This window comes from Grampus griseus (genome assembly GCF_964374135.1).
Source record: "Grampus griseus genome assembly, chromosome: 15".
Classification (NCBI taxonomy): Eukaryota; Metazoa; Chordata; class Mammalia; order Artiodactyla; family Delphinidae; genus Grampus; species Grampus griseus.
Genome location: NC_139009.1, coordinates 28,976,726 through 29,003,384, shown reverse-complemented (window position 1 = coordinate 29,003,384; position 26,659 = coordinate 28,976,726). Strand labels below are relative to the sequence as shown.

Below are 26,659 nucleotides of genomic sequence, written 5' to 3'. Positions count from 1 at the left end.
TAGTTGCTTTGCGGCATGTGGGATCTTCCTGGACCAGGGCTCAAACCCATGTCCCCTGCATTGGCAGGCAGATTCCTAACCACTGCACCACCAGGGAAGCCCAGCCCCTTCCATCTTGGCATTCTTCCTTTGGTTCCAGTATCACCACACTTGCCTGGTTGTCCTATTGCTTTTCTGGTGTTTTCAGTTTCTTATTCTACTTGTCCCTGAAGTATATTTTCCCTGTGTTCTGTCCTTAAGGCTTTTCTTTTTAATACCTCAGTCCTTGAAGAAAGTTACCTAGGACCATCTGTTTAGTGATCATCTTTGTGTGGAGAATTCCTAGATCGACTTAGTTACCTCTGTCTTTGCTCCTGAAATCCAGACCCAGGTTTCCATCTGCCCACTGAATATCTTTCCACGTGTCTCTTGCTGGTACTTTGAACTCAGCATGTCACAAAGTTCACAGTCAAAATCATGTTCTCTAACTTCTCATCTCCACCAAACTTCTCTTTGTTCTTATGTTATCACTCTTAAACAGTGGTGTCACCTTCCTTACATTCATCCGGGTTAGAAACTTTGACAGTCAAAATTTGGTAGTCTTTGATTATCGCCTCATACTGTTTGCATGTCCCTGCCTTCACCCCCTAAAAATATGTAATTGGTTTCCAAATCCTGTGATTTCTACTTCCAAGTCTTTCTCAGATGCCTCTTTCTTTTCATTTGATTCTCAGTTTGATCCGTATCATCTCTGTTCCGTGGTATTATAATAGTCATGTGACTGAACACAGTACTCACTCTCTAAACACATGCTTTCCTATACTTAGTATTGGAGCAGTTTTCCTAAAGCACAATTCTAATAATATTCCCCTGCTCAGAAGCCTTAGAAACTCATGACTGCCTACAGAACAAGTCTGAATTCAGTTCACGTGGAATTTAAATTGTACTGTAATCTGATCCCAGTTAACTTTCCTAATCTTGTCTCTTCCTCCGTGAAACTCCCCTGTATCTATACACATAAAACTTCCTGATATCTAAACATTCCCATTTCTCCTGCTAGAATTAATCTCTTTTTTTCTCTCTTTTTTTTTTTTTTTTTTTTTTTTTTGCGGTACGCGGGCCTCTCACTGTTGTGGCCTCTCCCGTTGCGGAGCACAAGCTCCGGACGCACAGGCTCAGCGTCCATGGCTCACGGCCCAGCCGCTCCGCGGCATGTGGGATCCTCCCAGACCGGGGCACGAACCCGTGTCCCCTGCATCGGCAGGCAGACTCTCAACCACTGCGCCACCAGGGAAGCCCCTTTCTCTCTTTTTAAGTGCAGTGTGACAGTCATAAAACATTCTCATGTGTTCATTTAATCTGAGTTTACTTACTTGAGGACAGGGACTAGATTTTTTCCCTTTACTTTTTTTTTTTTTTAACTCCTCTATAGCACTCAGAATAACCTTTTGCCTATAGTAAACAGAGATGTTTTTGAATTGAAGAATTATTCATAACCAAACCGATTTGGGTGGAAATTCTTTTCTGTTAAAATTTTTGGGAAATTAGATACTGGAAACATGTTAAGTATATATTGTTTTGTTTTCTACATAGGAGTACAATAAGTTCCATACTTGCTGTTGATTTTTTATTAAAAAAATAATATTAAAGCATAGCATTGAGGTTTTTTTGTTTTGTTTTGTTCATTGGTTTTATTTGTGTTTCTTCCCCCTAGGAAACAATCATATTTACTCCATTCTTTTATATGTTTAATGTTAACTTTTTTTAAAATTAACTAACTTATTTTATTTTTTTGGCTGCATTGGGTCTTCGTTGCTGTGCACAGGCTTTCTCCAGTTGCGGCGAGCGGGGTCTACTCTTTGTTGTGCGGTGTGTGGGCCTCTCGTTGTGGAGGCTTCTCTTTGTTGTGGACCACGGGCTCTAGGTGCATGGGCTTCAGTAGTTATGGCACACGGGCTCAGTAGTTGTAGCTCTCAGGCTCTAGAGTGCAGGGTCAGTAGTTGTCGTACATGGGCTTAGTTGCTCCGTGGCGTGTGGGTTCTTCCCAGACCAGGGCTCGAACCCATGTCCCCTGAATTGGCAGGCGGATTCTTAACCACTGCGCCACCAGGGAAGTCCCTAATGTTAACTTCTTACTATAAAAATTAAAGTTTTTTTCCTTTGGCTAGGTATGTAGTACATGGATTGGAAGTGGAGTTGTCAGTGATCTCAATGATCTCCGTCGAGTACACAATCTGCTTGTTTCTTCACTGGACAAAGTTCAGGCCGGAAAAGGATCTTCCAGCCAACTCTACCGCGAGAGTGCCACAACCATGGAAAAACTGGCTGTTCTCAAAGCATGGGCAGAGGTAACCATGACCTGTTGTTTTTAACCATTTCTCCATCCATGAGAAAATGTTCCCCTACTCCTGTAGGTAAAAAAATTTTTGTTTGATTTTTGTTTAAAACTGACCTGTGGTATAGAGTACTTTTTAAAAAATCTGCTGTTTGCTCTTTCTCACTGAAATGCATATACATTTATGTCTTAAAAGAACTCTTATTGAACCTTTGAAAATTATATTTTTAATCAGTGTTTTAAAAACATCTGTGTTGAAGAAGGGCTCTTCTTACTTACTATGGAAAAACTAGGCTGGGAAAACCTACAAATATAAAAAAAATAGAAAAAATTTATGCCAAGAATCTTATTTGATTAAATTTTAGGAGACATGCCACCACCCACTGATACTGAGGCTGTAGGGTTTTTTGGTTGTTGTTTGTATGTTTTGTTGTTTTATAGCTGTTTTTACCTCTTTTATTCCCATAGCCACTTTTTAAAAATAATGATACTATTTTAAATTCACTTTTCTAAATCTCTTCTGCCAGTTTTCAAATACTTATCTGTCTGCACTCAGGTACTTCAAGTAGCTCTTTATTCCTTCCTCTGCCAACCCAGTATCTCACTTACCTATTTCCATGGTATCAGCAGCCTGTGACCACCCAGCAGACAATTGCTGGCTCAAGGCATACAACATCCAGATGATATAGTTTAGATAAAGGACCTCTGGGTTTTTGTGGATTATTTCTGTCATAGAAGGGGGAAAAAAAGGAAAATGTAGAACAGTAAGATATTGTATAAATTAGTTTTTCTCTCTGATTTTTAGATCAAGTTGTTTTCAGAGTATCCCTGAGTGTTCCTTTATTTTCACTCTGCTGCCATCTTTTGGCGTAGAGAAGTAAAATAATATTTGCATTGATAAAATGTTTGTTTTTATTGATAAAATTTTTTTCAAATTAATGCAAATCCATAGTTTTAGGTGGAAAGTAGTATTAGAAAGATACTATAATGTGATTGTTTTCTTACTTTGAAATTCAATGTTAATTTTCACATATCTAATTTTTAACTAAAACTTACTATTACTTTTCTTGTCTGTAGAAATTATATTCTAAATGATTGAATGATTTTTATTTTTAAAAAGATAGCTTCTAAAATTGTTCTTAATTCTCCAGCCCCATTCATTAATTTCCCAAACATAGAGACAGGTATGTAGTTGGATGATCATAAGACCATTTGCCAGTTAGTTGGTTCTCTGCTGACTTGCATTAACGTGCTTGATTCACCTACTAAGAAGTCTGACATAGTTCAGTATAAAAAGCATTAAATGTTGAATCAGAGGCCCTAGAACAAGTTCTGTCTCTATAATTCACCATCTTTGTGATTTTGTTCAAGTGATTTGATCTTTCAGATACTCAGTTTTTTCATTATAACATGGAAATGCAGTAATGTCTTCTTCTAAGGTGAGGTATGTAAAAGGACCAGGCATTGTTATCTGGCACTGAATGGAAGATAAGTAATTGCTTTTAACAAATTAGATCAAAACCTCACATAACTAAATTATTAATGCACATTTTTTTTGAGACACTTTTCTTATTTGGGGGTAACTTCGTTCTATAATTAAATAATTTGCACTTCGAGCCTCAGCCTGTAATATTGTCTAGTGAATCTTTTCCTTGCTTAGCTTCCTTTCCTTCGTCCTTTTCCTCAAAGGCCCAATATATTCTAGATTTCTTTACTCAAGATCTATCTTTGCTTCTACTTTTTACTCAAAAAATTGAGGATATTAGTTTTCCAGTTCCTCAGATTGTTACCTTCAAGTCTTTAGATGAGTGTGAGTTGAAAACTCCTTTTACCCATGTGACCTTGGGTGAGTTATTTAACTGCTTCTCTAAACCTTGTTTCTCAGCCCTAAAGTGTGGATAATAATTATGCACATTTCACAGAATTACATTTTGAAGTAAATGAGGTAATAATAACTTTGTTCAATAACTACCTTATTTATGTGCACAGTGAATGTTACCTGTTGTTATTAATATAATAATTATTATTACTTTAAAGTTTTCCTCTAACCTAGGATTACCTTTTCTCATTCTCTTACCTCCCACTCTCTGATTCATTCAACGGTGTTACTAAACATCGGCTCTGTGCCAGGCTAGAAGTTGAGAATACAGTGGTGCACAAGCCAGATGTTCTACCTTTACTGAGAAAAAGAAACTAGTGAACGAGTATATGCAACAAAAATAATGACTGTTATAGGAGAAGTCCAGACTGTGGTGAACACACAGCAGAGGCACCTAAAATAGTCTGAGGGCTCAGAGGAGGCTGCTTGGAGAAAGCGACACTTAAGCTGAGACCTGGAGGATGAGAGTAGATGTAGTAAGCATAAGTCTCTGGAGGGGACTGTTCCAAGCTAAGTGCTGTCAGTTACCCCCGCCTCTGTATCTCACTTACCCCGCCTCTGTATCTCACTTACCCCGCCTCTGTATCTCACTTACCCCGCCTCTGTATCTCACTTAGCCCCCCCCCCCCGCCCCGCCTCTGTATCTCACTTACCCCGCCTCTGTATCTCACTTACTCCGCCTCTGTATCTCACTTACCCCCTCTCTGTATCTCAGTCACCCCCCCGCCTCTGTATCTCACTTACCTCGCCTCTGTATCTCACTTACCCGCCTCTGTATCTCACTTACCCCGCCTATATGTCTCACTTACCCCTGCCTCTGTATCTCAGTCACCCCCGCCTCTGTATCTCACTTACCTCGCCTCTGTATCTCACTTACCCGCCTCTGTATCTCACTTACCACCTCTGTATCTCAGTTACCCCCGCCTCTGTATCTCACTTACCCTGCCTCTGTATCTCACTTACCCCCACGCCTCTGTATCTCACTTACCCCCACGCCTCTGTATCTCACTTACCCCATTTCTGTATCTCACTTACCCCGCCTCTGTATCTCACTTACCCCATTTCTGTATCTCACTTACCCCCGCCTCTGTATCTCACTTACCCCCATTTCTGTATCTCACCATCACCCTCTGCTTGCTCGTCCTCTTCTACTCACTCTCCTCTTCACACCTCTATTCATTGAACGAGTTTTAGTATCTTCACATCCTCAGCTAGTCACCCACTTCTCAGTCCCCTGCAATCTGGGTTTACTCTCAGCACTACATTGAAATTATTTCGTTAAAGTTACAAATAATATAATTCTCCAAATCACTGCACACTTTTCAATCTCTGTCTTACTTAGCCTCTCTATAGCATTTGATATTGTCTTCTCTGGAAACTTTGTTTTCCTTGACTTCGTGACACTACTCCCTTGGTTTTCTTCTTTTCTTTTATTGTTCATTCTCAGCCTCACTTGCTGGCTTCTCTTTGCCTGCCTGCTCTTTAAATACTGGCATTTTTCTTGTCCCTTTTCTCACTCTTCATACTCTGTGGGTAGTGTCATCTACACCCATACCCAGTAGCTTTTACTTGTATATGAAAGTTTCTAATTCTACTTTTCTAGCCATACTTCTCTCCTACATTCCAGGCCCATATTTTTAGCTGTTTATTAGACATGTAGTACTGCAGTGTTTACTGTTGAAAAAAAATCCATGTATAAGTGGACCTGCACAGTTCAAACCCACGTTGATTCAAGGGTCAACTGTATTATCAAAGCACTTTCTAAAATCGTACACATTAGTTGACCAATTTATCCTAAGGAATATCAAGGATATACACAAAGATTCTGCTGTGAGGATGTTTGCTGCAATGTTGTTTATCATTCTAAAACAATAAAAAAAGGCAATATATGAATAATTGTATTTCTTGATCCAAAGATGATGGTATTAAGTGAATAGAAAATTGAGTATAATATTATATACAAACATAGTTTTTAAAAGACTGAGTATGTATATACAACATGGCTAGAATATTAACAGTATTACATCTGAGTAGTAGGATTGTGTCTGGTTTTATTTTCTTCATTTTACTTATGCTTCTGATTCTTCTATATTTTGTGTGTAATATCTCATAAGAAAAATAAACCCAATTTTTTTAAAAAACGAGTCTAAAAAATATATTATCATAGGCAAGTAGCAATGTAAAATATAGAACCCTTTTAGAAAGCATTTGGCAGTATCTCTTCAGAGCCATGGAAGTATTTATAATCACTGATCCAGTAATTCCATTTCTCGAACTTTATCCTAGGGAAAAATATCCAAAATATGAAAAAGAGAGAAATTTACAAAAATGTTTAGTTGTAACCTTACTTATAATGTGGAGAACTGAACACCTTTGTCTTTGAAAACTATGTTTCATCTTTCTAAGATTCCCAAGGCTAAAAAGAATCAGAAAAAAATATAAAAGTTCAACTACAGGAAAATTGTTAGATGTATAATGTCTTCCATTGCAGCCATTAAGAATAACAGTTATGAAGACTAGTATTCATATGGAAACCCTTATGATATATGAATAGACAAAATTAAATACAAAATTCTCTGTACAACAAAATTATAACTTAGAAAGTTGGAATGTGAAAACCTGGAAATTAGAATTACGAGTAATTTTAAAAACTCATTTTTCAAACTATTTATGGTATAATTTTTTAAATTAAAATTTGAGGAAAAATACATACAACTGACCGTTAAATACTGCAGTGACTCCTTCGCTTCCCCATTACCAACAGTCTTCAGCTACTTCTGCCTTATAGTCTATGCTCAGTCTAATACCAAACACTTGCAGTTTCCTCAGCATGCCTTGCTAGTTTCTGTCTCTTGTGCTCTTGCTGTTTATATTCCCTCTGCCTGGAATTTCCCCTTCCATCTTTGCCTGTGAACAGGTGAACTTTTGTCTTTGAATCCAGTCTCACCTTTTCATAGTCCATTAAGATTCTTCCATCCTTGGTGCTTCCTGTGATTCATTCATTCATTACTCAAACCACTGAGTGTTCGTTAGGTGCCAGGCAGTGTACATAGTCACTGCGTGTAGTGAGGTGGGCAGATAGGTCATTTAAAACAAATTTCAAAAAACATCCCTTTCGCTCAGCAATTTTCTCACTCTCCTTTCATCGTATCAGTCTGTGAGTCCATGGAAGGTGAAAACCATGTATTATTTGTCTTTGTTGCCTCAGGCCCTAGCACAATAGCAAATGAAAGGCAAGAGTAAGTACCTAAGAAGGGTTTGATGAGCAAATGGCTGAGTATACTTACAGTGCTTATTGAGATATTTTCTTAAAATCAGCATAATAATCTAGGGGAAGAAAGCGAGCTTAAAACCAGTGGAAAATATGAATGTGATACATTTATAACCTGATACTCAAAGTCCCTACTCCAAAAGTTAGGTGGTTTCTGCTTCTAAATTGTCAGGTGTTAAGTATGACTAACCAACTGTAACTAAGTGTTAATAGACCATCACAGCATTAAGGAATGCTTCTTCTCAAAAATGAAGATTCATTGTTTCCTGTAATCGTCTAATCTAGTCAATTACCATGCCATAACTGTCTGTTCATTGTAGGGATAGAGGTAAGACCCTGCCATCAAGAAGCTGCAGTGTCCCTGTTCACATGCATAGACTTCCTCTTACAAACAATGAAGATGACACTGTGTAGGGGGAAATAGTTTTCTCAAGATTTTTATCTAGTGCAATTTTCTTTCTTACTCATGCTCCCCCCACCCTTTTTTTAGCTTTATCATTGATGTGTAATTCAGCTACGTGCCAGTTGCCAAAGCCAAAATGTACGTACAGAAACAAAAGAAAACAAACAAAAATAACTTCAGCAAAGAAGAATCTTTAAGATTATATTTTAGGAAGTTGTTATTATACATCTTTTTGGTTTATAAAGTGGAAAGAAAAGATACAGATAATATATATGGCCAGTAAATTATATTATTCTTGGCTCAGCCATCTGTTGCAAGGACTAGATTGCTAAATATCACTTAAGGACTATATAAGAAGGGGTTTTGAAGGATATTTATGGAAATCCTTTCTGTGCCCTCCCCCCCTCCAGCTTTTTTCTTTGACTGCTGGCTGATTGTGTCTAATAAATCTATGAAAGCAAACGTAACAAACAGGAAGTTATGACAAACAAAAAAAAAGAAAGAAAACCACATATAAAGGGGGGCTTTGTAAAGTAGAACAAGAGAAGCCAGAAAAAATTCAGAGAACCCTACTCAAGGAATATGCTGTGAGAGCAATAGTCAGAAGTCAGCTCTATGAAAAAAAAAAGAAAAGAAAAAGGAAAAAAAAAAAAAACGATTTCCTCCAAAGCAGGTGGAATTATTCTTTTGAGGTTATCCGGAAATCCCGAAGTTGTATACTTTCTAGTATCTGTACTCACTTTCGATGATTCAGCTGTATAATAACAACTTAGAATATGTCATTTCTTAATATTATGCCTTGTTATTTTCTCCTCCTGAATATCTTACTAGGTATATGTGGTTGCTATGAATATTAAAAAAGAAGCAGAGTCAAAACCAAAAAGAGCAATTAAAAATACTGATGATGATGATGATGATTACAGTACCATAGATGAACTACCACCAGACAGTTTAATAACACTCGTACAACCTGAACTGCCAACACTCAGTCGCCTGTGGTTGGCAGCCTTAAAAGACTATGCGCTTTTAACTTTACCAGCTGAATTTGCTAGTCAGCTACCCCCAGATGGTAAGTACTGCACTTAGAGTTTTGCTTTTAATAGAGTTCAAAGTAGTAATTAAACAAAATGGAATTGGTGGAGACTAGCAACAATCGTAATAATAACATTTACAATTTCTGTGGACTTAAAACTTGACATTCTCTCATTTAGAGCATGTTTTGCATACTGAATTTGTGAATTCATATATGGTATTAAACTTGTTAGCCCAAGCAAAAATGTTCTCACTGTTACAGTAATAACTGTACGAGTTAGGTTACTCTAAATAACTGGGCATAACAAGTCATTATGCATAACCATGATGAAGTAGATTGCTGTGTTGGTCAGTGTGTGTATGCAGGGACAGATGTGGCAGTCATCAGTTTGATAGAGAAAGCAGGAGGAGGGGAAGAATTTGCAGAAGAGTGAAAAAGAAAGAAGAGACAGAGTTCCCTGGCTATTGAGAGAAAGGGAAGGTGATGAGGGTTTTAAGAGTTGCTGGCAACAGTGAAGAGGAAGCCTGAGGAAGAGGACCACGGGTAGGGAAAGCTAGAGGGCATTCAGAGGCATCAGCATGTGCAGCGAAAAGGCTGGAAACCCTAACATCAGCGAGGAAGTGACAGTCACTCCAGGTCAGCAGCTGCAGGAAAGACGTTAGTTTTGATAACTCTGTACAAGAATCTCTTTGCCAAATTGCTCTTTTATATGTGCTATGATCTGAATATTTGTGTCACCTCAAAATTCATATGTTGAAACCTAATCCCTATTGTGATGGAATTAGGAGGTGAGGCCTTTGAGAGGTGCTTAGGTCATGAGGGTGGAGCCCCTAGAAGTGGGAGTAGTCCCCTTGTAAAAGAGAACTAACAGAGCTCCCTGGCCCCTTCCACCTTGTGAGGGCACAGCAAAAAGGCACTGGCTATGAATCAGGAAGAGGGCCCTCACCAGACCATGCTGGCACCCTGATCTCTCGGACCTCCAGCCTCCAGAACTATGAGAAATAAATTTCTGTTGTTTATAATCCACCCAGTCTGTGGTATTTTTTTATACCAGCCCAAATGGACTAAGACTGTATGTAACGGTTATTTTTTAAGGTAGTTGTTGATAAATGAGTATAATAGAAGTAATGTTTTTGATTGCTTTATAGGTGGAGCATTTTATACTCCTGAGACTATTGATACAGCTAGACTTCACTATCGGAATTCCTGGGCCCCAATTCTCCATGCAGTGGCACTTTGGTTAAATAGCATAGGATTTACATGTTCAGAGTCAGCAGAAGCGGCAGCAATAGCAGGTTTACAAAAACGTTCTACACCCATCAATTTAAACCAAGCATCAGGAGCAACACCTAGTGCTAAATCTTTGCCAGAAATTAACAAAGACAGAATGCATCTGATTTTAGGTAGGTGAGCCATGTTAATGTATTTCAAGATGTATCACTTCTGAAAATGTGTATCTGTAGGGGAGAAAAAACTTCTTTCTACCCTCTTAAGATCTGTGACTGGCTTAAGAATAAAACTGACATAAGACACATTAACAGGAGGAAAGCATACAAATTTATTTAATATTTTTACATGTACACAGGAGGCTTTAGAAGGAAAATGAAGACCTGAAGAAGCCGTTAGGTCCAGAAGATTGTATAGTTTTACACAAGCAAGAATAAATTGTAGGGGCTTCCCTGGTGGCACAGTGGTTGAGAATCTGCCTGCCAATGCAGGGGACACGGGTTCGAGCCCTGGTCTGGGAAGATCCCACATGCCGCGGAGCAACTAGGCCCGTGAGCCACAACTACTGAGCCTGCGCGTCTGGAGCCTGTGCTCCGCAACAAGAGAGGCCGCGATAGTGAGAGGCCCGCACACCGCGATGAAGAGTGGCCCCCGCTTGCCGCAACTAGAGAAAGCCCTCGCACAGAAAGAAGACCCAACACAGCCAAAAACAAATAAATTAATTAAAAAAAATAAATTGTGAGGGTATGACAAGACAGAGGGGTTTGGGCTAGGGGTGGTAAGTTGTGGAACAGTAACTAGAAAATATACGGGGGAAACTAATGGAAGATCAGGCTTATTTTAGTAGTTTTGTTTGGACAGGTCTATTTCAACATCGACTCCCAGTCTCTGGTGGTAAGAATGTTTTCTCCCTAGTACAGAGAGGGCACCTTTCTCATGAGAAATTTTATGACCTGCTTTCAGGTAGAAAAGGGGACAGAGAGCCCTGCCTGCATCTGCTATTTCTCAAATGCCTTCAGCCAAGAAGGTATATTTTGGTGTGGCATGTTTTGAACTCCTTCATATCTTTCATTTTAATGCTATGGAAAAAATTGTGATAGTATAGTTCAGAGAAGGGATAGTAAAAAGAGGATTTTTAGCACAGTTTCTAAAGTAACTGAATTTTTTATTTAAAATTTAATTATTAAAAACTACTCTTTAAAAATTGTCATGTTCACTCACAGAGCAATTTGAATAATTTTCAAGGGAAAAAAGTAAACTTTTTTTTTCAACAACTTTCCTTTTTACTTGGCACTTAACAAATTGCCTCAGAAGGAAATAATAAAATGTAAAGTTAAAGCAAATTTGAATAATTCTTATTTATAATTGCTTTATAGATGCTCTTTTAACACTTAAGAATTTGTCACTCATTTAATGAGAATTAATTTTATAATTTTCATAAATTTATTCTTAATGTATTATTTTTAAATATCTTTAACTTCTTAATCAAGATGACCTTGGAACTCCCCCATCCCCTTCCAATGTGATTATTAGCCTCCTTGCAGAGGTACAACCTGTGTTAAGTTTGGCTGCTTATTTTGACAATCATTTTGAACTGACTTTAAGGCATTAATATATGTTAAAAGTAATCTGTAAAAAAAATAAGTAGGTGAAAGTGGGACAAAAATGGTGTCAAAGCAACAAAGTGTTTTATATTAACAAACCTGTGTGTTTATTTTGTACATTGCAGGCGTGAGTATACAGTTCCTTTGTTCCCCAAGACCTGAGGAGCCTGTTGAACATGTTACAGCTTGTCTACAGGCCTTACACACCTTGCTAGATTCTCCTTATGCCCGAATCCATATTGCAGAAGATCAGGTACAGTATATTTCTATAATAGATAATTTATGCTTTGTATACATCATATTTATCTTAAGATAATTTTCTCACATATGAAATAAATATTATATAATAAGCATTCAGGATTTTGGCTTTAAGACCCTATATTGAAAGTTGGATGACCAGGCACAGCTAGACTGGAGATCATCACTACCTTCTTTGATCAGTTCATCAGCAGTCAAGTAAAACTAAAACTTTAAAAGATGTCTTCAGGGACTTCCCTGGTGGCGCAGTGGTTAAGAATCCACCTGTCAATGCAGGGGACACGGGTTCGAGCCCTGGTCCAGAAAGATCCCACATGCCGCGGAGCAGCTAAACCCGTGCACCACAACTACTGAGCCTACACTCTAGAGCCCATGAGCCACAACTACTGAGCCCATGCACCACAATTACTGAAGCCTGCATGCCTAGAGCCCATGCTCCATGACAAGAGAAGCCACTGCAACGAGAAGCCTGCGCACCACAACAAAACGTAGCCCCTGCTCACAGTAACTAGAGAAAGCCCGCATGCAGCAATGAAAACCCAGTGCAGACAAAAAAATAAATTAAATTAAATAAATAAAGGATGGCTTCAGTCCCAGTTAATGATTCTACTAATAAAGGGCTGAAGTGATTCATAAGGCTATTAAATAAATTGTCACTTTTAAATGATTAAGTTTTATCTCTCATTTAATGAAATTTTTATGTGCTGACTCAAGTACTTATTTAAAAAGTTTAATGAATTGCTTTTTCTAATTTATGTATGGAATATTTAGAGGATTTTATTCATATTACAGAGCCAAGTTACCACTGGATTTGTTATTCTTTTTAATTAGGAATTTTATTTTCGTAATAATAACCATTTCTTTGAACACCATACTACCAAATGGTATCACTTGGGATAATTTTCCATAAAACACAGACAGATAAAAAGCAAAGTTCTCATTATTGTATTATATCAAAATTAGTTTTGCACACGGTGCTGCTTGGGAAAAAACCCCAAATGAAACAAAACAAAGCATGTGCTGTGTGATTACAAGCTTCATTCACTGATGAACTCTTCTTGTACCCCAGCCTTGTAGCCTGAAGCTGTGCCTCAGCTAAACTACAGATTACTGCAAGAAACTTGAGGATTGTTTTCAAATGGTCAAACCAATAAAATTTAACATTATGTTAAAACCAAAATAACTGATTGTAAATGTAGTAGATAGAATGACGTGGTTAAATGTGTACTCCAGAAATACAGCAGACATAAATTTGATCACCCCATCAATCTTGTAGTGGTTGATTTTTAAGACATGAAAAGGGAGGAGGGAGGTCAATTATGAGGCCATTTTCATAATTCCAGAGAGATAATGAGTTCACTGGCCTCGGAAAACTGAATAAAGGAAGAAGGAAAGAGGGCCAAGACTGGAACCTTAGGGATAAATAGCAAATAAGGATTGAGATGAGGGAAATAAATCAGCAGTGGAGACTACTAGAGAGGAAGGAGGAGAACCAAAAGAATCCAGAATCCAAGTCTGAGTTAATGACCACTAAGTCCACAGCACAGGGCATAGGACTAAATAAAGACCAGATGCCAGTTTAAAACAAAAACAAAAACAGAGTTATCAAAGATGAGAGAGTTTCAAGGACAGACAACAGTCTCAAAAGGGACAGAATCCAGTAAATAAGGATAGAAAAAGAGTCCCATGGAGGTTACTGGTGACCTCAGGCATAGCGTCTTCTCAGGTGGATCAAGCCAGATTATAGAAGATCGAGGAGTAAATGAGAGAGTGAAGGAAGTGGCAGCATTCGGTCTGGGAAAGGAAGAAACAAGACAGAGACAGAAGAGAACATGGGGGCAGATGGAAGGATCTGAGAGGTTTTTTGAGGTGTGGGGGGAAATTAGGTAGGAAGGACTTGAGCAGATTCTTATCCTGGGGAAGAGGAGCTTAGCTAGAGAGCGAGGCTGACAACATACGGGGTATGATTGATGTCCCTGAAGAATCCTTGGGAAGTTAAACAGGATGGGGTAGCAGGCATATGAGGAAAGATTAATCAGTCTTGGGCAGGGGCTGGACACTTGATCTTAAGGAAAGAGGTAAAGGTGGCTTCGGTTGCAGTTAAATTTTTTTCTCCCTCTGAAATTTGAGGTGGGTTCATTGGATGGGTTTGATGTAGAAGATTGTAAGAGACTTTCTAAAGTGAGTAGTAAGCGGTAGAAGTTTGTAATAGTTCTGAGATGAATCTGAGAGGGACTTACCAGAATGCCTAGAATTTCTGGTAGACTACTCTTGGGTACTTAGGTTGGAAATCATAAATTGTAGTGGCACTGGATGCTAGCAATATTGTTTAGTCCTAAAGAGAAAAGAAATAGGAGAATGACCATTTTTAAATGGAAAAATTATTTAAGTACATAATAAAGTAATTTTTGACTGAAAATATGTTCAGATAAAATATGACCTTATTTCAAGATTGTTATAATATTTGCTGCATAGTCCAATATATTAATTTTAGCTACCAAATTTATTTTTACATGTATATTTTCTTAGATTTAATAATATAAATGTATCCTTTGAAATTAAAATTAATTTCTCTGTATTAATTTATAATAGCTGATTGGTGTTGAGTTGCTGAGTGTTTTACACCGCCTCCTACTGACCTGGAATCCACCATCCGTCCAGCTGCTGGTGACTGGAGTTGTACAACAGATAGTAAGAGCTGCTCAGGATTATTTGCAAGAAAAAAGAAACACACTAAGTAAGCACTAGAAATTGCACTAACATTGAAGTAGATTTCTTTGTACTCTTAATTTTTAAAATATTAATACCAGGAAGTTGTTAATTAAAAAATTTAACCATACATTTAGAAGCTTTGCAATTGATTTTGCTTTTCATTAGCATGTTGTAAATGGAATTGCTCATATTCAGCTATCTTTCACCTTCAAAAGGGGCAACTTCACATGTTTCAGCCTAACATATGTGTTACTCCTATTATGAAATACATTCCTAATAAAAACTACCTAATAAAATTTTTCAAAGTAAAAAATGAATTGTCCGTTACTTTTAAGGAGAGGTAAATAAACAGAATTCTAGTCAGGCAGGAATTATTCTGAGAAAGACATATGGCATCAGTTAAACATTTAGTTGTAAATTCTTTTGAAAGAATTTATTAAGTATACTTACTGTGTTGTTTCATCTACTATTTTTTATTTTGTTTGCTGAGAATTTCACCAAATTTTCTTTTACCCAAGATGAAGATGATATGGAAAAAGAGTCCTGTCCTGTATTAGGAGAAGGAGGTGACAGTGGTGGTCTTATTCCTGGAAAATCTCTTGTGTTTGCAACTATGGAGCTGTTGATGTTCATTTTAGTGCGGCACATGCCGCATCTCAGTACCAAGATGTCGGACTCTCCAAGTCACGTAGCCACTAAAACTCGACTGTCAGAAGAAAGTGCTCGTTTGGTGGCAGCCACAGTTACCATACTCTCTGACTTACCGTCCCTTTGTTCACCTGCTGGTACGGTATTAATCACTATTTGGAAATGTCTTATACTGTATTAGAGATGAGGTTGCCTTTGATTTTAAGTGCTATTATGATTTATTTTCCTCTTAAATCTTAAAGGAGATGTAGGGTTTTTTTTAAGGGTTTGTTTACCTTTAGAAACCTATAAAAAAAGACTGAAGGGCTTCCCTGGTGGCGCAGTGGTTGAGAGTCCGCCTGCCGATGCAGGGGACACGGGTTCGTGCCCCGGTCCGGGAAGATCCCACATGCCGCGGAGCGGCTGGGCCTGTGTGCCATGGCCGCTGAGCCTGCGCGTGCGGAACCTGTGCTCCACAACGGGAGAGGCCACAACAGTGAGAGGCCTGCGTACCGCAAAAAAAAAAAAAGACTGAAGATTTAAGAAGTCAAAAACCCAGGATACCCTTTTCAGATACATGTCAAACAAACTTCAGCAAAGAGGTAGAACCACAGTTTGAGGGAAGACATCGAATGTTAGCAGATAGACATAAAGTGGAATTACTAAACCCTTTATTTTCTGATCTGGTTGCTACTCTTGAGCAACACTGACAAACTAACAAATGTCAGAGGAGAGTGACAACCAACTTTAAGGAGCAACTAAAAAAATTGTAGCTGAAAAAGATAATAGCTGTCTGCAGACACCTAAGAACTAGTGGATGGAAAAGTAGACTTTCCCTCTGTTGTATCTAGAAGGTAGAAATGGTATCAGGATATATAAAGGTGAATTTCAGTTCAACACAAGCCTACAGTTATGAAAACAATGAATTCTCCATCATTGAAGTTGTTAGGCAGACTACAGTGGCTGCATGTCAGAGTGGTGAAGGGAGTCTTTCATTAAGTGGGTGGTTGATCTGATTATCTTAAAGTTCTTTCAGCTACAAATCCTAGGATTCTTTCGTCTCTTTTTGGCTTACCTGTATAGTCTTCTTATCTGTTTCCTGACTTGGTTACTACATTGACTGAATTAGTACTAAGGCTCACTTAGTACAATGAGATTGATTACTTGTCGTGAAATTGCTACATGATTCACCAAGTTTCTCAGGTACTTCTCAAAGTATTTGGTACGGTTTTCCTTCTGTTTTTCTACCTTCCTTCCTTATTTTCATTATGAAGGGCATGATTATTAAATAAGTGAAATACTAGAAGTAATAAAAACAAGGCAAGCTGGGAAAAGAAAGAAAATATTTCCTTTGAAATAAGTTGTGACTTTTTTTTCCAAACATTGAATTATAGTAATAATAATGCAGTAAATTTTGTATAAATACAAGGAAAAGAAATAATATTAAACGATAAAAAATATAAACAATTGAAATAACTATAATATGGGAACTATTAATTACGAGGCAATCTGATTTGTTTTTATTTCAGGTTGTATGACAGTCCTGCCCACGATTCTGTTTTTAATTGCAAGAATATTGAAAGACACAGCGATAAAGTCTGCAGATAACCAGGTTCCTCCACCAGTCAGTGCAGCTCTTCAAGGGATCAAAAGTATTGTGACACTTTCAATGGCCAAAACTGAGGACACTCAGAAACAGTGGACAGCTCTAATTCGTAGCACTCTGGCATGCATCCTAGAATATTCTCAACCAGGTAATCTAATCAGTTTAAAATTTTTTAAAGTTTATTAGGATATCTCTTCCCTAATAACTAATTGAATGAGCTCATCAGAAAACTGCTCTGTAACACTGAATCAACTCAGAGAGGTAGTTTAGTCCCATCTTTCAGATGTGAACTTTTAGTTCCCCATTCTGGATATTGACTCTGAATGCCCTTGTCTTAGCACTTATATACATTTTGGGAGGTTTCCCCAAAAAGAAAGGATGTATGCATATTAAACTCTTGACATTGTTTTGAACTCCTATATAGTTGTCCATCACTTAAATTTATCAATTATTATTCATTCCCCTAACAATGGATATTTTTGCTATTTCTCATTTTTCCCAATTATAAAAATTGTCTCAGTGAACATCCTTATAAATTCCTTATGTGCTTTGTGCTATGAGATTTTCTAGGGCATACCCCTATAAGTGGAATTGATGACACATTTTAATTTTATCAGACATTGCCAAATTGTTCTCCAAAGTAGCTGTATGAATTTGCACTTCTACTAGCAGTGCATGATCCCCACCAATACATGGTATTTCAGACTTTTAAATTTCATTATCTGATAAGTAAAATGTACTATCTTACTGTTTTAATTGGCATTTCTCATTTTCCTAGTGAGTATAAGCATTTTTCATGTTTGTGTCTAATTTGGGGGGAAATGCTTATTCACATTTTTATCCATTTTTCTTCGGTGTTTGACTTTTTCTTTCATTTTATTTCTGTTGTAAATGTGAAAGGATTGAAAACAAAGAATAATAATTAAAGATTTGCCATATTGCCTATTAAAACATTTCCACAGTATCTAAAACTGTGGAGTGGGCCCAAGAACGAACAGATAGGGCAATGAAACAGAACAGATTGTTTTAAAACAGACATTCATCCACATGAGAATATAATACATGATAAGGGCACATTCATTATTCTTCAAATGGTTTGTGTCAATTAGACATTTCAGATATCAGTTCCAGTTATTCTCTCCCCTTATATCATGACTCTAAGTAAATACGAGGTAAGTTAGAATGATAATGTAAAATTTTTAAAATAGGTAAATAAAATATAGGTGACTCCTTTATGTCAGAATGACAAAGGACTATGTAAGTGTAAGTGAATGGTAAGTATCACAGAGGAAAATATCAGTGTATTGGACTATAGAATTTAACATCTACCTGTCAAAAACAACGGCATTAAAAAATGGTTGAGGGCTTCCCTGGTGGTGCAGTGGTTGAGAGTCTGCCTGCCGATGCAGGGGACACGGGTTCGTGCCCCGGTCAGGGAGGATCCCACATGCTGCGGAGCGGCTGGGCCCGTGAGCCATGGCCGCTGAGCCTGTGCGTCTGGAGCCTGTGCTCCGCAACGGGAGAGGCCACAACAGTGAGAGGCCCACGTACCGCAAAAAAAAAAAAAAAGGTTGATAAATCCTAAAAATTCTTGTCAGAAGGAAAAAGATTTTTTTCCTATTTCTTTAATTTTTTATCTGTATGAGATGATGGATGTATCGCTAAACTTGTGATAATCATTTCATGATGTATGTAAGTCAAATCATTATACTGTGCACCTTAAACTTACATAGTACTGTGTGTCAATTGTATCTCAATAAAACTGGAAGAAAAAAATTTTAAAAATAAAAGATAACTGAAAAAAAGATCAAAAACTGAAAATAATATTTATGTCAGTGTTAATATCATTAATGTACAAAGAAGTCTTTTAAGAAAGAAGGAAAGAGCACGCATTATTAAAAAGGAAATCGAGATGCCCACCAAGTATATAAAAAAGTTAGCCACATTATTATATAAGCAAAAAAATACAAACAAAAACAAAGTAATATAAATTTTTACCTGTAAAACTGATTTTAAAAAATTGTATGTACAGGTGGAATTGATACCAGGAGAACATTTTCATACTTTGCTGAAGGGAATTAATACAGTTTAAACTTTCAGGGAATCAATTCTGCAAAATACACACAGAGCCTTTAAGAATTCATACTCTGACCTTATTGATCAAAAACTTGTGTTCAAGGTTATTTATCACAGTCTATTTTATAATAATGAAAATATGAAAGTGATAAATATAACTATCTGGCAGTGGGAAAAATATTAAATATATCATGGTATACTCATTTGGATTATATATCCATTATATCTATTAAAAATCATGTTTATAAATAATTATATATAAAAAAACTAACCCAGACCAGAAGAAATTAATCAAAAACCTAGAAATTAAACTATCGCTAGATGGTAGTATTACAAGTTTTATTTTCTTTCCCATACGCTTGTTATATTTTAAACAAACTATGTACTACTTATATCACCTGAAATTTTTTAGTATTAATATTTGGAAGGGAAAACTTTAACTAGTTTTATTAATGTTACTAAAACTATTTTAGCTTTATCATGAGTTAATATTTTTCTTTTTAGCATAGATTTTTAACAAACTAAAGAAACATTAAATGCCATAATTATATACGAATGTAAATGTATATATGTGTACGTTGATAGAACAAGAAAAAGTAGTTAAGAATTCGTTTAAAAATATATTGTTTCAGTTTTCATGGGGGTGTCCATAATCAGTAATCATGTTTTTTAAATTGTCAATTATAAGAGAAGGTTTTGATATTTTATCCAAGTTCATTCATGTTAGATAAATTTAAAGGTATATGATAAGATAATTAAATTGCCTAAGCTAACCTGTCCAGAGCTGAATTCTCAGTAGGCACAGTCAGTATGAAGTAGGGATCAAAGCCATGGGTGTATTTTATAGTATTTGTAAGCCAGGCAAGCAGAATTTCTTGCTTTACGAGAAGAGTTTTGTAATAGAGAATTTCCTTTATGGAAATCATATTTCTTATTATAAAATCTGAGACTTCCACTTTAAAAAATGTGCCAATGTATGTGTGTAACACACACACACACACCCCTCCATGGATGTAATGAATCACTCTTAAGATTGCTATAATATTTTTTTTCATTTTTAGAACCTTCAATTTTGAAATAGATTCAAACTTTTTAAAATGTTACAAGCATAATATAGTGAACTTCAGCATACCCTTCTAGATTTCACCAATTGTTAACATTTGCTGCATGTTTTATTTTTTCTATAATCCACATATTATTGTTGATATTATTAATTTTGCTGAACCATTTGAGAATACATTGAAGGCATCATGACTCTTTACTCCTAAATACTTCACAGATAGCCTAAGAACAAGAACAGTCTCTTACATAACCACTGAAGAATTATCAAATTGAGGCAATTTAACATTGATACAGGGCCTCCCTGGTGGCACAGTGGTTGAGAATCCGCCTGCCAATGCAGGGGGCACGGGTTCAATCCCTGGTCCTGGAAGACCCCACATGCTGTGGAGCAACTAAGCCCATTCGCCACAACTACTGAGCCTGTGCTCTAGAGCCCGTGAGCCACAACTACTGAGCCTGCGCTCTAGAGCCTGCAAGCCACAACTACTGAAGCCCTTGTGCCTAGAGCCCGTGCTCTGCAACAAGAGAAGCTATCACAATGAGAAGCCCACGTGCAGCAACGAAGACCCAACACAGCCAAAGATAAATAAATAAATAAATTTGTATATATAAAAAAAAAAGAGAGAGAGGGTTATTGTTCAAGAATGAAAGTTTTTTGTGTGTGTGTGGTACGCGGGCCTCTCACTGTTGTGGCTTCTCCCGTTGTGGAGCACAGGCTCAGCGGCCATGGCTCACGGGCCCAGCCGCTCCGCGGCCTGTGGGATCTTCCCGGACCGGGACACGAACGCGTGTCCGCTGCATCGGCAGGCGGACTCTCAACCACTGCGCCACCAGGGAAGCCCTAGATTTTAAAAAATTTTTGTTTTATATTGGAGTTTAGTTGATTTACAATGTTGTGTTAGTTTCAGGTGTACAGCAAAGTGATTTAGTGATACATATACATATGTTTATTCTTTTTCAGAATTTCAAAACATTTTAGGAACAGCATATTGCTTTCATTTTTTATATGTGTCAACATTTCATTATTCATATATTTCAGAAGATTCTATGCCTATGCCTGATGAAGTAAGCATGCTAACAGCAATTGCACTCTTCCTGTGGTCTGCTGGCAGTGAAATAATAGGAGTCCAGTCACTGCAGAATGGCTGCATGAACAGATTTAAAAACGCGTTAAATTCATGTGACCCATGGGTAAGTTGCACTTAAAACATAGTGTTAAACCTTCCACTTTATCAAGAAAGTTTCAGATTGATTCATTAAAATTTGTGATACATCAAATGAAAACTTAAGTATTTGCTATACGACTTTTCAACAGAAAACTGGAAAAGATCACTGGTTTAAGCATTAGGAGAGACATGTATATGTTTATTTATATCTACAGAAATTGCCCAGTATCTAAAATATTTGCTCAACCCTGGCCTATATTGGTAGAGACTTTATGTGCTTCTGTTTTTCACTGTTTACTTAATGACACCATTAAAGGATAAATATATATTATAACATGTTTTAATGGGCCTATTGGAAACTCTGTTTTCTAGAAAATAAGTTTTATTTTTTTACAGTGTTAGTGTCTAAACTACTGATTCTCAAACCTGCTGCACATCAGGAAAAAAAGCAATTTAGTTAACATCTACCATTATCTTCCTAAACCAGAGTCTCCAGAAGTGTGGTCCACAGATCTGTATTTTAAAAATATTCCCCAGGCATTTTTTATGTCCAGCAATGTTTGGTAGCTTTTCTTCCACCAAAGCACTGAAACAGTTTCCCCTCAATATTTTTCATGTACATTCGTGTGTTGATGGACCTTCCTTTTTTTGTTTGTTTGTTTCTTACTAACATGAAGTCTTTCTAATCTAAAGTAGAGCCACTGAGACCTTATTTTCTAGGCCTGGAACACTTAAATTGGTTTAAGAGGTGTCTAAGTAATATATTTTTATAGCTTTGTTTGGCATCCGTCAAATATTAGCCTTCCATACTAAATATATTAGGTTAAAGTGGGAGGGAGATTTGTAGATTAAAGAAAGAATTAAAAACACAAATTAGTATTCCCGGTCTCTAATTTCTTATACACTATAGAAATACACAAATTATATTAGCAGTGGTAATTTGGGAGTTAACGTATAAGGAATGTTTATTGGATTAATTTTTTTCCGTTTTATTTAGTTAGCATGTTGGAAGTTTTATTACTCCATTTCTGTAAGTAGAAATGGCATTAATTCTTCCCACATTTCTGTTTTCATCCTGCAGTATTGCTTGTTTTCAGTATATATTAGGATGCAGTGTGATTGTAGAGCAAATAAGAACTGTCACACATGTAAATTAATAAAATGATTTTCTTGTGTAGGTTCAAGCCAAATGTTACCAGCTTCTCCTCTCAGTCTTTCAGCATTCCAATCGTGCCCTTTCAACCCCCTACATCCATTCATTAGCTCCAATAGTGGTTGAAAAGCTAAAAGCTGTTGAAAGAAACAGACCAGCCAGTAATACAGAACTTTTAGCTGTTCAAGAAGGAATCAAAGTTCTTGAAACATTGGTTGCTCTTGGGGAAGAACATAACAGTAAGTATTTTCCTCTAAAAAGCCCCTAGTCTAAAATGAATATTTGTATTATATATAAATTTTCTTTGCTATTTGACACAGGCCATTGCAACAGTAAGTTTACTAAGGGTGGTTACTATCTGAAAGATTAATGTTTTTGCTCGTGATGCTAACAAAATTGAGTTGATTTATGTTTATTTTTTAAGAGCAAGAGGTTAAATTACCGATGGCATTTGAACCCACAGATTGTTTTATTTTCTAGAAATGTACTCTTTAAGAACCAGGGAAAATATGGCTGCCTAATAGATTTTTTAAAATAATACATTTTGGTGTTCATAATAGAGGTATAAAAGCTTTTTAACAAATAGGACAAATAGGACCAGATTAGCATTAATGATGCCAAACATCATTATTAAAATACCTCAAAATTTGAAATTTTTAAATTGCTGTTATTTAATTTAATGAAGAACTACCACATACATCCATTTAACCAGAGACGTATGCAACTTAACACTTACTCCTCTTTATTCCCTGCTAAATCTTAATTTCATCACAATCTAAAATTTATCTTAAAAAATATGACTTAATTATTACAGAAAGACTGTACTTTTTAAACTAGTACCTTATGATTGAATGTTAAGCTGTTTCCAGTTTTTCAAGATCATAAATGAGATAAGTATTCTTTTTTCTTATATAAATTTATTTTATTTTATTTATTTTTGGCTGTGTTGGGTCTTCGTTGCTGAGCACGGGCTTTCTCTAGTTGTGGCTAGCAGGGGCTGCTCTTCATTGCGATGTGTGGGCTTCTTATTGTGGTGGTTTCTGTTGTTGCAGAGCACGAGCTCTAGGCATGCGGGCTTCAGTAGTTGTGGCACCGCAGGCTCAGTAGTTGTGGCTCACGGGCTTAGTTGCTCAGCGGCATGTGGGATCTTCCCGGACCAGGGATCGAACCCATGTCCCCTGCATTGGAAGGCAGATTCTTAACCACTGCGCCACCAGGGAAGTCTGAGATGAGTATTCTTGTACAGGTATCTTTGCACACATTTTTAAATTATTTCTATCAGGTAAATTTTTTTAAGTGAAATTACTGGGCCAAAAGGAATGCACATTCTAAAGCTTTTAATATATATTGCTAGATTACTCTCCAGATAAAAATTACATCAGTTTTTTCTATCATAAAATTTTTCCTCTTCTCTTGAAAGAATTTCACACAAAATTGGAAAGGTAGTAGAGATCTTTTAAAAGCTATTGCTGATAGCTTACCTATAAAATAATAATCCAGAACTATTACAGTGGAAGAGAAGAATACAGAAGTGATTATGAAAAAAAAAAGTTGCTCTGACTTGACGAGTAACTGGTTAGGGGGACAAGAGAAAGAGAGAGCCAAATATTACTGTGTTACCTGGAAGAAGCATGGAAGCAACGTTAAAACTGGAAAGGTCAGGAAGAAGAGCTGTTTGGGAGGAGTTGATAAGTTTAGTTGAAACTAGATATTAACAGATTATTTGGGTAGAAATGTTATGACTGACATCATGGCCTGTGTTTGGTAACTCAACATAATTTTATCTTTATTTTTATTTTACTCACTTAAACTCCATAAACATGGGGACTAAATCTTATTCATTTTGTAATCTTAACACTGAGCTTATTGACTTTTGCATAGTCAGTATTTAAATATGTTTGAGTTGAGTTGACTCTTGGGATCAGTTCCTGAACAAGTGCCCTAATTTAGGTAGGGAAGAGTCTTATACTTTTTCAAATAATTCTCTGTTGTTTGAATTCTTTTAACAGCAGAATATATTTACATATTATTCATGAAATTAAATATAGTTTGATAGTTAATTAGACTTCAACAAGGTTCATTAAATGAATAACTCTTTAATTTTCCATTTAAGAGTCAATTAATTTAAGGTATGAAATAACCAAAGCAGTGTAGCTTCAGTTCTCCAACCAATTTCTAGTATTTATTATTAGTGAATTACATCAACAATAAGCACCATCACAATTTCTTCATTTTTTAAGGGACTGCTTCACTCAGATAACAGATGTTTTGTACTATAGCAAGACTTCTAAGTGGTAGAATAAGCAATTGTCATTTTTTGAAAATTAAAACTAAATCTGAGTCTAAGTGCCATGCAAAAACCGAAGGGAGGGCTTCCCTGGTGGCGCAGTGGTTGGGAGTCCGCCTGCCGATGCAGGGGACACGGGTTCGTGCCCCGGTCCGGGAGGATCCCACGTGCCGCGGAGCGGCTGGGCCCGTGGCCGCTGAGCCTGCGCGTCCAGAGCCTGTGCTCCGCAAAGGGAGAGGCCGTGGCAGTGAGGGGCCCGCGTACCGCAAAAAAACAAAACAAAACAAAACAAAAACCGAAGGGAGATGGTTGCCATCACATTAACGTATACATTCACTCAGTCCTTTGATGGTATCCTCCTAATGAATGCTTCAGGTTTCTGTTCCCTATTCCCTCTATTCTCCAACCTCCCTATTCTGGAATACCCTTAAAATTTTCATAATTTTATTCTCAAAATACATTTTACCAGATGACAATTATAAAGTGTTCATTCCTTTTTAACCTTTTAGCCAGTATTTTTTTAATAAAACAAATTAATATAAATGCAAAATATATAATCTTAACAGGAAATCAAACCTGATTTCCTCCCTTAACATGGCTTGGACAGTTAGTAAGTATTCAGTATTAATTATGAATAATTACTGAGGTCTAAAATTAGATCATGCACGTTTACTTCGATTTTATTATAATTCAGACTACTGTAGTAATTGCCTAGTTTTTAAATAAAGGTTTATTGTAATTTTCAGACTTGTGATCATCTTCAGACTTTATCTTTGTTATTTGCAGGAGTCCAGTTACTTGCTCTTTTAGTTCCCACTTTGATCTCTTACCTGCTGGATGAAAATTCTTTTGCCTCAGCAAGCACAGCTTCCAAAGATCTTCATGAGTTTGCACTCCAGAATTTAATGCATATTGGACCTCTGTATCCACATGCTTTCAAGACAGTAATGGGAGCGGCTCCTGAGCTGAAAGTACGTTTGGAAACTGCTGTTCGAGCAAGTCAAGCCAGCAAAGCTAAAGCAGCCGCCAGGCAGCCGGCCCCAGCCGTGCATTCTGCACCAACAATTAAGCTAAAAACAAGTTTCTTTTAATGTGCTATTCCACTCGTTTTTGTTTATTTTGTCAATTAGCACCTAATTATTGATAGCCACTGTATCATTCCAGTCTATAGGTTCTACTTTATTTGTATATGGGAATTATATGCTTCCAAGTAGGGTAAGTGAAATAATGCTCACACTGGTTTCTGATTTTGAAGGAATGATTTTTTTTTTATTATGTGGTGAATGTGCTTTCATTTTTTTCCTAATATTGTTTCTCTTTTATTAATTTATTCTTTAAACACTGAGCCATAGTCTTTTAAATTAAATGCAAAAAAATTGTATCATGTAGTTGAGCAGCCTATTGATATTGTCAGGGGGAAAAATAGGTCATATTCTGCATCTGTTATAAAAAAAATTAATTGAAAAGCAAGCTGAATTTAAATTTTGAAGTAACCAAAATAATGTGAAGTGTTGGTTTTGAGGTGTATCTATTAAGAATAAAGTTAACATTTTCTTAGCATTTCTCAGAAAGTCCTTACCTTTCAGACAGATCTTTTTACCTTCATATTAGATTACTAAATTATACTTGTGTATATTTTAGTTAACTAAATTAAAACTCATTTAAACATTCATTAAAATGTTTCAAATGTGGAATAATGTTCTGGGTTTTTTTAATGGCTAAAATTTGGCCTCACTTATGCTTTGTAATTACAGAGACTTGAGTCTGGCTCTGATGGTTAGTTTCATTCATCAAACATTTATTGAGTTCCTACTGTGTATAAGGCATCAAGCTAAGTGCTGCAGGGCATACAAAAATGAATATTATAGTTATGCCAGACTCTCATGCAATGGGAATTTTACCACGTCAAATAAATAATTGATGACATGAATGTTTGTCACAGTGTTTAGCACACTTTAAACACCTGGTTTTACCACACAGT

The 26,659-nt window shown here is 36.7% G+C and overlaps 1 protein-coding gene across 2 annotated transcripts in view; it reads left to right on the top strand.

Moving 5' to 3' along the window:
• HEATR5B (HEAT repeat containing 5B) overlaps positions 1-26,262 on the top strand; it is an 86,182-nt gene extending 59,920 nt beyond the window's left edge. The window contains exons 27-36 of one of the 2 annotated variants that reach the window (XM_082672111.1): positions 2,148-2,327; positions 8,699-8,936; positions 10,049-10,303; positions 11,857-11,984; positions 14,582-14,726; positions 15,220-15,486; positions 16,858-17,082; positions 21,112-21,263; positions 22,417-22,630; positions 25,465-26,262. In XM_082672111.1, coding sequence (XP_082528237.1) covers positions 2,148-2,327; positions 8,699-8,936; positions 10,049-10,303; positions 11,857-11,984; positions 14,582-14,726; positions 15,220-15,486; positions 16,858-17,082; positions 21,112-21,263; positions 22,417-22,630; positions 25,465-25,769 — 2,109 coding nt within the window. In that variant the 3' untranslated portion in view covers positions 25,770-26,262. Of the gene's footprint in view, positions 1-2,147; positions 2,328-8,698; positions 8,937-10,048; positions 10,304-11,856; positions 11,985-14,581; positions 14,727-15,219; positions 15,487-16,857; positions 17,083-21,111; positions 21,264-22,416; positions 22,631-25,442 lie in introns of both variants that reach the window. The other variant, XM_082672112.1, reaches the window with a different exon arrangement.
• The last annotated feature ends 397 nt before the right edge of the window (positions 26,263-26,659 follow it).